The sequence below is a fragment of the Trichosurus vulpecula genome, chromosome 9 (assembly GCF_011100635.1).
Source record: "Trichosurus vulpecula isolate mTriVul1 chromosome 9, mTriVul1.pri, whole genome shotgun sequence".
Lineage (NCBI taxonomy): Eukaryota > Metazoa > Chordata > Mammalia > Diprotodontia > Phalangeridae > Trichosurus > Trichosurus vulpecula.
The window spans coordinates 23,203,263-23,219,441 of record NC_050581.1 but is presented as its reverse complement, the minus strand read 5'-3'; the positions used below and the strand labels follow the sequence as shown (position 1 = coordinate 23,219,441).

The 16,179-nt window shown below is 38.7% G+C and overlaps 1 protein-coding gene and 1 pseudogene across 1 annotated transcript; one reads left to right on the top strand and one right to left on the bottom strand.

Annotated features, from left to right (window-relative positions):
• Nucleotides 1–7,197: 7,197 nt before the first annotated feature.
• LOC118831847 (cytochrome c oxidase assembly protein COX20, mitochondrial-like) lies at nt 7,198–7,601 on the bottom strand. Its single transcript, XM_036739308.1, has one exon. It carries the CDS (start codon nt 7,599–7,601, stop codon nt 7,239–7,241), a length of 363 nt encoding a protein of 120 aa, XP_036595203.1. The 3' UTR covers nt 7,198–7,238.
• A 7,051-nt stretch (nt 7,602–14,652) lies between these two features.
• Nucleotides 14,653–15,790, top strand: LOC118831224 (annotated as a pseudogene).
• The last annotated feature ends 389 nt before the right edge of the window (nt 15,791–16,179 follow it).

Genomic DNA, 16,179 nt, shown 5'->3' with positions numbered 1-16,179 from the left:
CTCAAATTGCTTCTTTCTGGCTATGTGCAATATTTTCTCCTTGACCTGGAAACTCTGGAATTTGGTTATAATATTCCTAGGAGTTTTCATTTTGGAATCTCTTTCAGAAGGAGATCAGTGGTCTGTGATTTACCTCAAGCCCTCTTATCTGCCTTGGAACTGTGACAAGGATTCTCTCTCCACAGCCACCACAAGCTCTGCCACTTCAGGGCTCCTCCTCACCCCAAGATCGCCACCCAGGCTGTGACCCAAATCCGAGCAGGGCAAAGCAAGTGAATCTTACCTCAGGGCCAGCAAAGAGATCCCTGCAATTCCGCTCTGATCATATACTTGATCCCCCCACCATCTGTGAGCCTGGAGCTCTGGAAGTAGCCACTGCCACCACTGCTGCTGCCACTATCACCACCATTGCTGCTGCCACCACCTCCACCACCCTAGGGCTGGGGCCCAACCATGCTTTTTTCTCACCCAGGTCCACCAGATTTTTGACATAGTCCTTCCATGTTGTCTTTGATATTTGTGGGTTGAGAAGTCTAGAAATCACCACAGTCACTAGTGATTCAGTCACCTGAGGCCTCCTGCAGCCCATCCAATCAGTGGATTCTTTCAATAACTATTTTACCCTCTGGTTCTAGGATATCAGGGCAGTTTCCCTTGATAATTTCTTGAAAGATGCTGTTTAGGTTTTTTTTTTAATCATGGCTTTCAGGTAGTCAAACAGTTCTTAAATCATCTCTCCTGGGGCTATTTTCCAAGGCAGTATTTTTTTTTAATGAGGTATTTCACATTTTCTTCTTTTTTCATTCTTTTGATTTTGTTTGTTTGATTCTGATGTTTCATAGTATCATTACCTTCCACTTGCCCCAATCTAATTTTTAAGGAATAATTTTCTTCAGTTAGTTTTTATATCTCCTTTTCCTTCATGGCAATTTTCATTTTAATTTGTTTTCTCCAGTGGGTCTTTTTTTCTTTTCCATTTGGCCAATTGCATTTTTTCAGGAATTGTTCTCTTCAATCAATTTTCCCCTTCCTTTTCTGAGCTATTGACTCTCTCCTGCACAACTCTCATTTTCTTTCCCAATTTTTTCTGCTAGCTCTCTTTTTTTGACTTCTAGAATACTTCTTGAGCTCTTCCAAGTAGGTTTTTTGGGATTGAGACAAATTTATATTCTTTTGATGTTTCAGGTGTCAATATATTGACAATGTTGTCCTCTTTTGAGTTTTTGTTTTGATCTTCCTTGTCACCAAAGTAAATTTCTATGATCAATGTTCTTTTTTGCTTCTTACTCATGTTGTTTTCCTATTACATGGCTTTCAAAGTTGAACTCTGCTTCTGGGGCTCATGGGGCACTATCTCAAACCTCTTGTTCTGGAGCTAGGGGTCTGGTCAGCAGCTTTGTGTGCTTGGGCCTCAGGTTCTGGCAGCTGGAAGTTGTAGGAGCCTGGTGCTGAGTAGGGTCCTAGTGATGGTGTCTGACATGTGCTGACACCAGGTAGGGCTTTCTCTATTTCCCTGAGGCTACACTGAAACACATGAAGGTTTGGTTCCTGGAAGATGTTTTTATTCCCTAGGTGGCACTGAAGCACCAAGAGGTCAGGTTATTGGAGGACACCTGACTGGCTGGGGCTGTGCAGAAGCAGATGGAAGTCCAGCAGCTGAAGAATGGTCATACACCCTGGGCTGTGCTGAGGCACATGGTGATTCTCCAAGCTGGAGTCTGTGAGTTCCCTTTCACTATGCTAAGGCACATGAGCTGTACTGGTTTGGTATTTGTCTTCTCCACCACACTGGGCCTCAAGATCTCCTGCTGGTTTGCTGAGGTGGGGCTTGCTTCTGGCTTGCTGGAGCACTTCACTGTCCTGGGATGTACACCCCTTTTACCAGAGCAAGATGGACCTTTTTTGTTGGTCCTACAAGTTTACCAAGCTACAAGACTACTCTACCCCATCTTTCTGCTGCCTATGCTTTTCCAGGATTTATTTTGGGACACTATTTTATGTTTTTTCAGAGGTGAATATGGGAGAGCAGCTGTGATTTCCTGCTTACTCTGCCATCTTGGCTCCTGGAAGTGCAACATTACTTGTTTTCTTGATATTCAGTAGATAATTTTACCTTCCATTTTCCTGGAAAAAACCTATAAGTTCTCTAAATTTTCACAGAAATACAAAATTTCAAAGTTCTAATTGACTACTGATGTCATCAAGTTCAACTAAGGACAATCCCTTACATTTTACAAGTGATCATTCACCCATTGCTTGAAGATCTACAGTGAAGTTGAATCTACTTCTTCCTTGCCAGTCAGCTCTACTTTTTATAGAAAGCCTTTTTTTGTCTACCTTTGATCAACATTAAATATCCTTTCTGCTCTTTCCACCTGTTGTTGCAGTTTTGTATGCTCTGCAGTGACAAGCCAAACATACGTAATCACTTTCAACAGTCTGTCAGAAGCTAGAAAATGACTAGTTTTACCACATCTTCATTTTCTTTTCCAGTCTAAACAGTATTCTGTGTTCCTTAAAATAGTTTCCATAATACATGTCCCTGAGATGATGTCTAAATGGTCTTCTGTCTAACAAAGCCCTTTCCAAAATGTGATGCCCAGAACTGAACACTATGCTCCAGATGTGATCTGAAATAATAGAACAAAATAGGATTGATATCTCTCTATTTCTGGACATTATGTAGCATGGTGCAGTGGACAGAGTACTATTCTACTTACGTGCAGGAAGACATGGTTTCAAACCTCTAATATGAACTAACTATATGACCTAGAGCATGTTACTTAATCTCTATATACCTCAGACCATAATGTAAAGCTTATCTACAAAGTCATTAGGGTTATGATCCGGTAAGAAAAGAAATTTATTCCCATAGCACTAGGGATATTTTTTATAAATGAATGAAAAGGAGAGAGTAGTATTACAGGCTTTCTCTTTTCTGTACAGATTGGGTTAATAATGGGACAATTCACTAAAGTGGCATAGTATAGAAAGTTTCAAGATTGCTTCTCAAATTTTAACTTTTTAATGCTATATTTTATTTTTGCCAATTATATTTTTTAAAATAAACAATTTTAACGTTTTTGTGTTAATAAAATTTTTGAGTTCCAAATTATCTCTCTCCCTCCTATCACCCATCCTTAAGAAGACAAGCACTTTGATAGAGATTATTGATGTGGAGCAAACCCATAAACAAACTAAAAAATATATATAGGAAAAAAGGAAGTAACAACAAATATGCTTTGAGCTACATTCACACTCCATCAGTTTTTTCTCTGGAGGTGGGTAGTATTGTTCATCGGAGGATACATTAGTCGTTCACAATTGATCATTTTATGATATTGCTGTTACTTTGCACAATGATCTCCTGGCTCTGGTCATTTCACTTTGTATCATTGCATATAAGTCTTCTCAGATATTTCCTGAAATCATCCTGCTTCCCATTTCTTATTGACCAATAGTATCCCATCACAGTCACATACTACAAATTGGTTAGCCCTTCCCCAATTGAATGCCATCCCCTTAATTTCAAATTCTTTGCTTCCACCAAAAGAGCTGTTATCAATATTTTTCTACCTATAGGTCCTTTTCCTTTTCCTGTCATCTCCTTGTTATACAGACCTCATAATGGTATTTCAGAGTCAAAGTGTAAGCAAAATTGCATAGCACTTTGGGCATAATTCCAAATTGTTTTCTAAAATGTTTGTGTTTACATTTTGCTTTTGAGCCTCCATTATCAATTGGTTGATTTCACCTCTCAGGGTGTCATTTTCTCTCTTTAGATTCTGTATCTCCGTAGCCATTTCGCCAATCTTATTCTTTAGGGACTTTTCCATTTTTTCCATGTTTTCTTTTACCTCCCTAATTTGGTTTTTAAAATCCTCCTTTAGCTCTTCCAGCAGTGCTTTTTGGGCTGGAGACCAGTTCATATTAGCTTTTGAGGTATCTGATGTATCTACCGTGTCAATGCCATCCTCCATATCGATATTTTGATCCTGCCTGTCTCCATAAAAAGAATCTATTGTCCTCGGTTTTTTTGTATTCTTCTTCATGTTTGTTGTTTTCCCTTTTCCTGGCATTACAACGAATTTCTATCTTTGGGCTCTCTGTCCCAGCTTTCTTATTCTGGGGATTGTGAGTCTAGAATTATAACCTTCAGTTTCCTGAGGTGTTGGGGAGGGGTCTGGCTCCCTGGCGTCTCACTCCCTGTGGGTGCTCTCCAGCACTTGCTTTTCAGCAATGGTCTCAGCTGTTTGTTGTTTGAGCTGATGTCTGGCACTTCCCCTGGGGGAGCAAGGTTACTTCTGGGCTCCTGGCGTTGACCCCTGCTTCTAGTATTTGTCCTGTGAGGCCCCACTACTCTCTCCTCTGTTTCAGTTCTCTTTTTTTTTTTCCCGAGGAATTCTCTGGGTGGGGAGGGGAGGGATTAGAGCCATTTACCTGGCCATTGAGTCTTCCGGAAGTTCAAGAAGCCGAGTTCTTGGGTTTTGCAAGCGTCAGGAGTGGGTGTTTTCACGGCTGGTGGAGTTGCGCTGCCTCTCGTCGCTCCCACAGACTGCCGTCCTGTGTTGGGAGGCCTGGGGATCTCTGCCGGTTTCGGGCGCCCAGCTTTCTCCCAGCCCGTCTCCCACGTGGATTTCCCGGCTGGCCGCTTCCGCCTTGGTCTGGAGCAGCTCCGCACCGAGCACTCTCCGAGCCTGCAGGTTCGTTCCTCCGGCCTTTCAGACTCTCCCGGCTCGGAAATTTGCCCCACGCAGACTGCTTGCGGTTTCTGACTCTCTCAAATCTGCTCAAATTCACTTTTTTATAGGAATCTGACAGACCTTGTGAGAGAGCTCCGGTAAGATGCTGCCTTCATGCGGCCATCTTGGCTCCGCCCCCTGTTTTCTAAAATGTTTGGTTAAGTTCACAACCCCCCTAAAAGTTTCCCTATTTTTCACAACCTTTCTATACTTGTTTCTTTTTTTCTGTCACAGTAGCCTAATTCATAGTTATGAGGTAGTATATAAAAATTGTTATGTTTTGCATTTTTCTAATCAATAGTGAACTAAAGCATTTTATATGACTGTAGATAACTTTGATGTCTTCTTCTGAAAGCTGCCTGTTCATATACTTTTGCCATTTAAAAATTGGATAATGACTTATAAATTTACTCCATTTCCTATATATTTGAGAAATGACAACTTTTATCAGAGAAATTTCTATATTTTTTCCACTTTCCTACTTTCTTCCTAGTTTTGGTTGCACTGTTTTTTGTGTAATTTTTAAAATTTAATATATTCAAATTGTCCTTTTCACATCCCATAATGCTCTCTAAACTTTTGCTTGATCATAAATTCTTTCTTTATTCACAGATTTATAGGTAAAGTATTTCTGAGTCCACTATTTTGTTTATGATATCATATTTTATTTCCAAATCATTACCCATTTTGACTTATCTTGGGATGCAGTGTGAGATACTGCTCTATACCCACATTCCACCAAACTGCCTTCCAGTTTCCCCAGAAATTTTTGTCAAATAGTGAAATGTTACAAATAAATAATTTTAAATAAAAGTAATATCAAGACAGTATGTACTTAGTCTATCTTTTTTGCCTACATTTCTTTCATTCCTTTGTCAGTGTTTTTGAATTATTGTTTTAAAAGGGAGGAAACTGGACAAAACGGTGACTTTGTGTGACTAGGGATTAATGATCTGACACTGACACTGATTTCCTTTTTCCTTTCTACCCCTATCCTTAAGACAAATCTTCAAACTTATGTCCCATCCCAAGTCCTATACTGACTGCCTTTCATATTACATGCTTCTTCCAATGGATGGATGGATAGATAGATAGATAGATGGATAGATAGATAGATAGATAGATAGATAGATAGATAGATAGATAGAAGCATTGGAATTGTTTTTAGGGTTCAAAAAGAAAAGGAAAACTATCAAAAACCTAATCTCTCTCTGACATGACTGGTCATAACAATAAACTATCCCATCTGACCTGTATGGCAAATTTGTGTACTGTCATTACAGTTTTCACAATATGTTGTGGGTCTGCAAAATAAATGAAATATTATTTTTGGCACATGAAGGCCAGCAGTTGACAAAAAAATTAGAAACTTAGAAATACATAAAATATATTTAGAGTATTGTATAATATCAACATATTTTATCCTTTAGTACCGTAATAATTCAAACTTCTTTTCTGGTATGAAGTGAGGGTCAAAAATTTTACACTGATTTTCCATATGTTGGGGATGCTTCATCTCTAACCGTTGTGATGTGGAAGGGGTAACTGTATCTATAATACTATGGACTTTGCCTTGATATCTCCGGTCATGATTGTATAGCTCTGTATTGTTTATAAAAATCTTCTTGTCATGCAACCCTGTGAAGTAAGTAGTGAAATTTTCTTTTTTTGATAACCATAACCATCTTCATTTTTTCAAACTTTTGGGTGGATGACAAAGGTTAATAAATAATAGACATAACAATGTCTTTCATTTTTTTTTCTTCCTTTAAATGTTCTTACACATTTATATTAAAAGTGCACCTTTGTGTCTTTATTTAGTGAATGCTAGAGAGATGGACTGTTACAATGCATATGAAGACTGAGTGAAAATCTAAGGGTAAGTAACTTTAAACTCCCCACAATTTCTAAGGGCTCTAACAACTTTGACTACAGTCCAAGTTTTCTCAAAGTATAAGGTGGAATAGAGGACATCTAACTCATAACCTTATAGTCAATAATATGTATTACTATACTTCAAATGGAAACTGTAAATCTCATTTTGAACTGGGAAGATTAGAAAAATCAAATCTAGATTTTTTTTTTAAGATTCAGAATAATCCAAATGAGAAGCAAGGTTTTGAGTCCTAGAAACACTATCATTAACTTGCTATGGTATTCCAAAAGATAAAAGCAAATGAAACTTCTGCTGCTATAGTAAAACAATTATTAGAAGCTATATTTAGAAACTTTTTCCAAGTACCAAAGACTTAATTTTTTCATTTATTTCACCATCACAATATTAATAAATTATAGATTGTGTTGCACTATCAGGTTTGAAATTTACAATACAGACAATAAAATGTTAACCACTTTTATATGCTGCAGATATTTTTAAAATAAAATTTCCATTTTCTTCAAGTGTCCCTGTCAGATGTTTCTACAGCTGATCAACTTTGCTCATAGTCCATGATTTCAAGGAAGGCTTTAAGTTGTTCCTTAGCTTTCTGGCCTAGATTAAGAATTGCTGCTTTTGGTGCCGATCTGTTTTCTTTCAGGATCAAGGTGGGTGCTTTCAAACAAAATCTTGTTTTGTATTCCTTCTTGGACAATTTTTTGCTGGATTCTTTGCTTTGCATAATTATATCTACAAGGAAACCAGCATCCTAAAGTTCCCAAAATAAATACTCCTACTGCAACATCACAAGATCTTCTAAGTCTACTAGTAAATAAAAAATGTCCAAAGCCAGCTATGACAGATCCTAATGAGCCATAGAGGAGAGAGTCTCGTGCACATGGTACATTTTGGACATCTAAAATCCCTAGAAGCTTAAAGGGCTTCCCCTTCCCGGGTTCCCCAGCCTCGGTCTCAGTTGCCATGATGACAAGCCGGTTCCGCACGCCCTTCACCCACTACCACCGAGACGAATGATGTGAAATTTTATTATCCCCATTTTACATGTGGGAAACTATTCATACCCACTATCATATGCAGGTAAATGGTGGAACAAGACTTAAGTGTGGATCTCTGAGACCAATGCTCATTTCCTGTATTTCTCTTCCAAGAAAAATAATAAAAAAAAAAAACTTTCTGTAAACTTTAAGCAGCTGGCTACCATCTTTCCACTGTCAATTGTAATGTGACTAGTACATTGAGCTTTTATCTGTTTCCTTCATTACTCAGAATAAGAACTTATGAGCCATCATAGAGGAAAATAACCACTGGCCAGAAAAATGAGCATACACTTTACTCTACCTGCTATATAACCTATATCACATAACCTAGGAAAAGGTAACTTCTCTCTGTCTCAGTATCTTCGTTCGTAAATTGAGAGAATTATAATAGATGACCCCTGAAAACCTTCCACCTCTAAACTATGATCTTGGGACCTTATAATTGAGAACAAATAACCTAAGACTTGCCAAACTGTGGGTATCATAACAGTAGTTACAGAAGAGGATCGGGTCCAGACTCAATGGCCTTGACTATTTAAAAGCAATTACGTTAATCATGGAAATATGTCACTGATTTAATAGTTTTCCATATTTGTCTCAGCACAGTGTCCTGCATCTCAGCATCATTCTTTCATTTTTTTATTGTGTACATACTTAGATGTCAGCCATGGCACCAAATCAATTCAGGAGTATATTAAATATTTATGCATGTTTCATTTTTTAAACCTTAAAGATAATCTGTTTTAAATATGTTTATGTCATATCACAGTCACTAACTATTTTAAAACATATTAAACTGCAAATCAAATAAATATTCCCAAATTGGTTGCTTAAATTCAAAGACCAGAATCAAAATCTTCCTTATTTTTATTCTGTTATGTTCAGTTATCTATTTTGTGAGCCACAGTATTCCTTAGGGTATATCCAATGGGGTAATAGCCCCAGGTCCTATCCTTGGAGTGGGGATGAGGGAATTGTGAGGGAGGCAGCAAAGTTCTGAAAAATAATTAACATCAGCTATTGAGATACAATTAGCATGCAGATGTTGCCAATTGGTCTTGAGCCCCATGAGGTTAATTAGATCCAAGAGTTTCAGAAATTAAAAGTCCTAAAATAGATCAGCAAAAGAGAGCTTATTTCCAGGATCCACTATCTCAGTCAAGATGCCTGAGGTAGGACATATCTACACTGTAGCAGTTCTAATGTGAAGAAAATGGACTCCTTTTCTGAGAAGAAGCTAAACACAATTTTTCCAGTTTTAAATTACATGACATTAAGTTAAATTTGAAGTTAAAACCCTCATTTTCAACTTAATATCTGTCTAACTTTGAAGAAGAAACCATTGCTGAGTTACTACTAGACCTGGGAGTGCTGTGTCATCATTCTGTTCTGTACTCATCTATGTAGCTGGACCATGTCCAGTACTGAGGAGCCTGGCATCTGACAAGAGTGAGGTTCCCTTTTCCAACATTCATTGACTCATCAAGTCTCCCATCTTTGAGAAGAGCAGTTTTTATTATGGGTGGCACTGAATCCCTCCTCAAAAAGGAGGAGTATGAAGAGTGATCAAGAAATACTATGAGTTAGGTATGGGTCAGGTAATTTATTCCTACACACAAAAGTAATGTTAAAAACAGGATACTTACAAAGAGTTTTTTTTTTACCAAAACAAATACATTATAGAAACCATTACATTTATCTAAAATCATTACTATACTGAGAGGATTATATTTAAACTTCATCAGGTCATAATGTATTTTTCAAGATTAATAAACTCCAAACCTTAACTTCCTCTGATCGTCTTGTTTACCTGTTTTTCAATCAACTGCTTGCAGATCTGATATAACCAACTCATTTTTCACATAAGTCCTCTAGACCTTTCAAACTTTCAAGGTAACCTCCAAGCCAGGGTGGGCACTGAACTTACTCATTTGTTTTTTAATCAGGAAAGAACAAAACCAGAAAAGCAGCCCATGCCAAGACTGAGACACAGGGTTTGGCTGACATATGTTTTGGACCATATGGATGAAAGAGCAGAGGAATGAACCAGGCAGCTCTTGCCCACTCTCAAATCTCAGGACGTAGTTCAAAACAGTCCCTCATGATTCTCAGACTAAAATGGAAAGATTCAACGCATGAGGTCAAAGAGTACCCTTTATCATATTGACTGAATCATTAGTTCTACCAACTTTGTAGGCATTAAATGATTTTGTTTCATTTCCCAATGCAATCCCACAATGATGAGCCACACATGTCTGGGAAAAGGTCCATAAAGACTTCTATCTACACTGTCTGTTAGAAGCTGAAATGGTAATTCTGAGTGTGGTGTCCAATTAGGAGGAAGGAGAAAAAGTGGTGCCCTCTTATATCTATGTTACCAAATAATTTATTGCTGTTGTTGTTGTACTATCATGACACCTCATCTCTTTACTTTAACCAAACATACCTGATTTGTTGCCATATCTTCAATTTCTACAACACAACATATAACCCTTTCTTTGTACTTAAAAAAGCCTCTATTTTAGTTCAGATTCTGATTAATTCTCATTTTCATTATTGCATCAGGCTCCTAAATAGCCTTTCTGCCGCAAGTCTCTCCCTGCTCTAACTTAACCTCAAAACATATGCCAAAGTGATTTTCATTAAATACAGATCTAGTCATGATGTCGGGGGTGGAGCCAAGATGGCGGCTGGTAAGCAGGGACTAGAGTGAGCTCCATGCCCGAGTCCCTCCAAAAACCTATAAAAAATGGCTCTGAACCAATTCTAGAATGGCAGAATCCACAGAAGAGCAGAAGGAAGCAGGGCTCCAGCCCAGGACAGCCTGGATGGTCTCTGGGTGAGGTCTATTTCACACGGAGCTTGGAGCTGGGAGCTGGGAACGGAGTGGAGCAGAGCCCAGCCTGAGCTGCATGGACCATCCAGACCAGAAACCGAGCGGAGGGGGCCCTAGTGCCCTGAATATGTGAGCTGCGGCAGTTACCAGACCCCTCAACCCACAAACACCAAAGACTGCGGAGAAGGTTAGTGGGAAAAGCTGCGGGAGTGGAAGGAGTTCAGGGTTCGGCTTCCAGCCCCGGGGGCAGCGGAGGTGGGGCAGCTACAGCTGTTGTTACTTGCGGCTCCAGGCCCACCTGGTGGGAGGAATTAAGTGGCGGATCAGAGCAGGAGTGCAACAGCCTGCTGAAGATCTAAGCCCAGTCTGGACTGGGGTTTCTTGGGGAACTGCGGGTCTGACAGAGCTGGCACCTCCCCCCCAAACGTGGAACATAGAACTCGTTAGTCTACAAGCAGTCATACGCCACTGAAAAACTCAAGGGTCAAGTTAGTTGGTAGGGAATATGGCCAGGCAGCGAAAACACATCCAGATTCAGTCTCAGACTTTGGATTCTTTCTTTGCGGACAAAGAATACCAAAACATACAGCCTAAAGAAGACAACAAAGTCATAGAGCCTACAACAAAAGCCTCCAAGAAAAACATGAACTGGCCCCAGGCCATAGAAGAACTCAAAAAGGATTTGGAAAAGCAAGTTAGAAAAGTAGAGGAAAAATTGGGAAGAGAAATGAGAAGGATGCGAGAAAACCATGAAAAACAAGTCAATGACTTGCTAAAGGAGACCCAAAAAAATACTGAAAAATACACTGAAAGAAACAACACCTTAAAAAACAGACTAACTCAAATGGCAAAAGAGCTCCAAAAAGCCAATGAGGAGAAGAATGCCTTGAAAGGCAGAATTAGCCAAATGGAAAAGGAGGTCCAAAAGACCACTGAAGAAAATACTACTTTAAAAATTAGATTGGAGCAAGTGGAAGCTAGTGATTTTATGAGAAATCAGGATATTATGAAACAGAACCAAAGGAATGAAAAAATGGAAGACAATGTGAAATATCTCCTTGGAAAAACCACTGACCTGGAAAATAGATCCAGGAGAGATAATTTAAAAATTATTGGACTACCTGAAAGCCATGATCAAAAAAAGAGCCTAGATACCATCTTTCAAGAAATTATGAAGGAGAACTGCCCTGATATTCTAGAGCCACAGGGCAAAATAGAAATTGAAAGAATCCATCGATCGCCTCCTCAAATAGATCCCAAAAAGAAATCTCCAAGGAATATTGTTGCCAAATTCCAGAGCTCCCAGATCAAGGAGAAAATACTGCAAGCAGCCAGAAAGAAACAATTTGAGTATTGTGGAAACACAATCAGAATAATTCAAGATCTGGCAGCTTCTACATTAAGAGATCGAAGGGCTTGGAATGCGATATTCCAGAGGTCAATGGAGCTAGGATTAAAACCTAGAATCACCTACCCAGCAAAATTGAGTATCATATTCCAAGGCAAAATATGGATTTTCAGTAAAATAGAGGACTTTCAAGCTTTCTCAGTGAAAAGACCAGAACTGAATAGAAAATTTGACTTTCAAACACAAGAATCAAGAGAAGCATGAAAAGGTAATCAAGAAATGGAAATTGCAAGGGACTTACTAAAGTTGAACTGTTTTGTGTACATTCCTACATGGAAAGATGATATGTATGATTCATGAGACCTCAGTATTAGGGTAGTTGAAGGGAATATGCATATATATATATATATATATATATATGTTTATGTATATATATAAGTGAATGTGTATGTATGTATATATCTATGTGTATATGTATGTATGTGTATGTATGTGTATATATATAATGTTTTTATATATATGTACATATATATATATATACATATATATATACGTAAATGAGAGAGAGCAGACACAGGGTGAGTTGAAGATGAAGGGAAGATATCTAAAAGAAATAAAATGAAATTAAGGGATGAGAGAGCAACATACTGAGAGAGGGAGATAGGGAGAGATAGAATGGGGTGGATTATCTTGCATAAAGGTGGCAAGAGGAAGCAGTTTTGTGGGAGGAGGGGAGAGGGCAGGTGAGGGGGGAATGAGTGAACCTTGCTCTCCTCAGATTTGGCCTGAGGGGGAATACCATACATAGTCAGTTGGGTATCTTACCCCACAGAAAAGAAGAGGGAAGAAGATAAAAAAAATAAAATGGGGGGGATGATGGAGGGGAGGGCAGATGGGGGTGGAGGTAATCAAAACAAACACTTTGGAAAGGGGACAGGGTCAAGGGAGAAAATTCAATAAAGCAGGATGGGTTGGGAAGGAGCAAAATGTAGTTAGCCTTTCACAACATGAGTATTGTGGAAGGGTTATACATAATGATACATGTGTGGCCTAGGTTGAATTGCTCGACTTCTTAGGGAGGGTGGGTGGGAAGGGAAGAGGGGAGAGAATTTGGAACTCAAAGTTTTAAAATCAGATTTTCAAAAACAAAAAAAGTTTTTGCATGCAACTAAAAAATAAGATACACAGGCAATGGGGTGTAGAAATTTATCTTGCCCTACAAGAAAGGAAGGGGAAAGGGGATGAGAGGGGAGGGGGGTGATAGAGGGGAGGGCTGACCGGGGAACTGGGTAACCAAAATATCAGCCATCTTGGAGTGGGGGCGAGGGTAGAAATGGGGCAAAAATTTGTAATTCAAACTGTTGTGAAAATCAATGCTGAAAACCAAATATGTTAAATAAATAAATTTAAATTAAAAAATACAGATCTAGTCATATAATTTCCATTTTTAAAAGTTCCACTGTTTCTCAGTTGTCTCTAAGGTAAAATGGATATCTCCCTGTCTATCTTTATTTAAAATAAATTTTATTTATAACTTTGGTTTTTGCATTCTCTAAATGTCTCTATCCTTTCCCCTCTTCCTCTGAAAGAGCCATCTTAAAATAAAGAAGAATGAAATTTATTTTTTTAAATTGATTTTCTTAACTTTAATGCCCTTTGCATTAATTAATAGTCCCCAACTTATCTTTCCAGCCTCACTGTATATTTTTCTATCTCCCATTCTTTGTGTTCCAGTTGAAGTGACCTTCTACCTGACATTATCCTTGCACTTACATGGAACTTCATCTCCCATACCTGTGTCTTTGAATTGGCTATCCTCCATACCTGGAAATATCCTCCCTCCTCAACTCTGTCTCACAGAATCTCTTTCTTCAATATACAGCTCAAGCATCATCTTCCATAAGAAGTGCTTTTAGATCTTCCTGACTTCTAGTATCCTTTCTCTCTAAGTGATAATAAACTACCATGTATTTATTCAGTATATAATTATATATGCATCTATTTCCCTATTAAAGCACTTTAAATTCTTTACATTGTTATTCTTAATAGCTAGCACAATGCCTCATAATAAACACATTCATTTATTGCTGTGATTTTGAGGAAGTCACTTAAATATCCTGAGCCTCAGTTTCTTAATTTGAAAAATGAGAAATAGATTAGATGATTTCTAAGATTCATTCCAGTTCCAGACTTATTACTGTTCTAACCCCTATCAACTTTTCATAAAGAAGGTCGGATCCTAGCAATCCATAATCCCAGTTTCAGTTGGTTAAACAAAATCCAAAAATGATGGAAAATCTCATCATTAAAATAGTCCTTTGAAGGATGCTGGTTAATCTATTCAGACTTTAAAAGAAAGATGTTAGCAGGTTTTTACCTGAGTCTTTTGGTTTATGCATGTAACATATTACCCTAACTGGACAGAATAAAAACATCTAGGGATATTCCGAAAATCAATTAAAAGCAATGATTATCAATTGAAAACTTCTTTTCAATTCCATTAAATTTAATTCTTTTGAATTTCAATTTTTAATTGAAATGGTGAAATATTTATTAAGTACATTATGTATTATGTGAAAGCCACTGTGCTAAACATGAGGACCAGGGGCACAAAAAAAACATGAAGCCTTCTCTGACCTTAAAATGGTTATATTTCATTGTTTTGGTCTAAAACAAATACAGATAGCTGTGAGCTCTTTCAACCGGCATGCACTTGCCTCCCCTCTGCCTCCAGGTGCAGCACCACCTCTTCTCTCTCTTAAGGGTTTAAACTTTCCCCTTCAAAGTTCCTCATGGATGATGATATTGCTTGCTCTAGTTGTTGACAATAGCTCTGGAATATGTAAAGCTGGCTTTATAGGAGGTGATGCCTCTCAGGCTGTCTTCCCTTTAATTGCTGGGTGCCCCAGACATCAGGGTGTGATGGTAGGTATGGGCCAGAAAGACATCTATGTAGGGGATGAGTCCCAGAGCAAGAGAGATATTCTGACCCTGAAGTGCCCCACTGAATATGGTATAGTCATCAACTGGGATGACATGGAGAAGATCTGGCATCCTACTTTCTACAATGAGCTCTGTGTGACCCTTGAAGTGCACCCTGTGCTGCTCGCAGAAGCCCCCCTGAACCCCAAAGCCAAGCCAACAGAGAAAATATGACTCAGATTATGTTTGAGACCTTCAATACCCCAGCCACGTACATTGCCATCCAGGCTGTGCTGTTCCTGTATGTCTCTGGTCTTACCACTGGTATTGTGATGGACTCTGCTGATGCTGTCACCCACATGGTGCCCATATATGAAGATTATACCCTTCCCCAAGCCATCCTCCATATGGATCTGGCTTGCCATGATCTGGTGGGCTTCCTCATGAAGATCCAGAGCAAGAGAGGGTATAGTTCCACTACCACAGCTGGGAAGGAAATTGTGAATAACATCAAGGAGAAGCTGTGTTATGTCACCCTACCTAGACTTTGAGCAAAAGATGGCCACTGCTGCATCTAGCTCCTCTCTGAAAAAGAACTATGAGCTCCCTGATGGTCAGGTTGTCATCATTGGCAACAAGAGTTTCCAATGCCCAGAAGCTCCTTCCAACCATTTTCTTAGGTATGGAATCCTGTGGAATCCACAAAACTACCTACAACTCAATCATGAAGTGTGATGTTGATATCTGTAAGGATTTGTATGCCATTACCATATTGTCTGGTGGTACCACCATGTACCTAGCTAGGATGCAGAAGGAGACTGATTACAGCCCTAGTTCCCAGCACAATGAAAATCAAGATCATTGCCCCCCCCTCCTCCAAGCGCAGATACTCTGTTTGGACTGGACATTCCATACTAGTGTCTCTTTCCACCTTCTAGCAGATGTGGATCAGCAAGCAGGAATATGATGAATCTGGCCCCTCCACTGCCCCCCCACAAGTGCTTTTAAATGGACCATTTGTGTTTTTTTATCTTTTTGTCAAAGGGTGTGACATGATAATTGCCCAAAAAAAGGAGAAATGAGATTAGCATGGCTTTCTTTATTATTATTATTTTTTTATTTTTTTGGTGCTTGACACAGGATTTAAAAACTGGAATGGAGAAGGTGATGAGCAGTCTAAGTATGTTGGAGGCAAACATCCTAAAGTTCTACAATGCGTCTTCAGGATTCTGATTGTACATTTTTTTGTATTTTTATACTCATTCCAAATATTTTATAATGCATTGTTAAAGAGTTACAAGCCTATGTGAAGGCTGTCCTCTGCTAAAGAAAAGGAGCTACTTAACAAAAATCCAGATGGGGAGGCAGGGAGAGGGAAAGGTACTAGTATTCCTTTA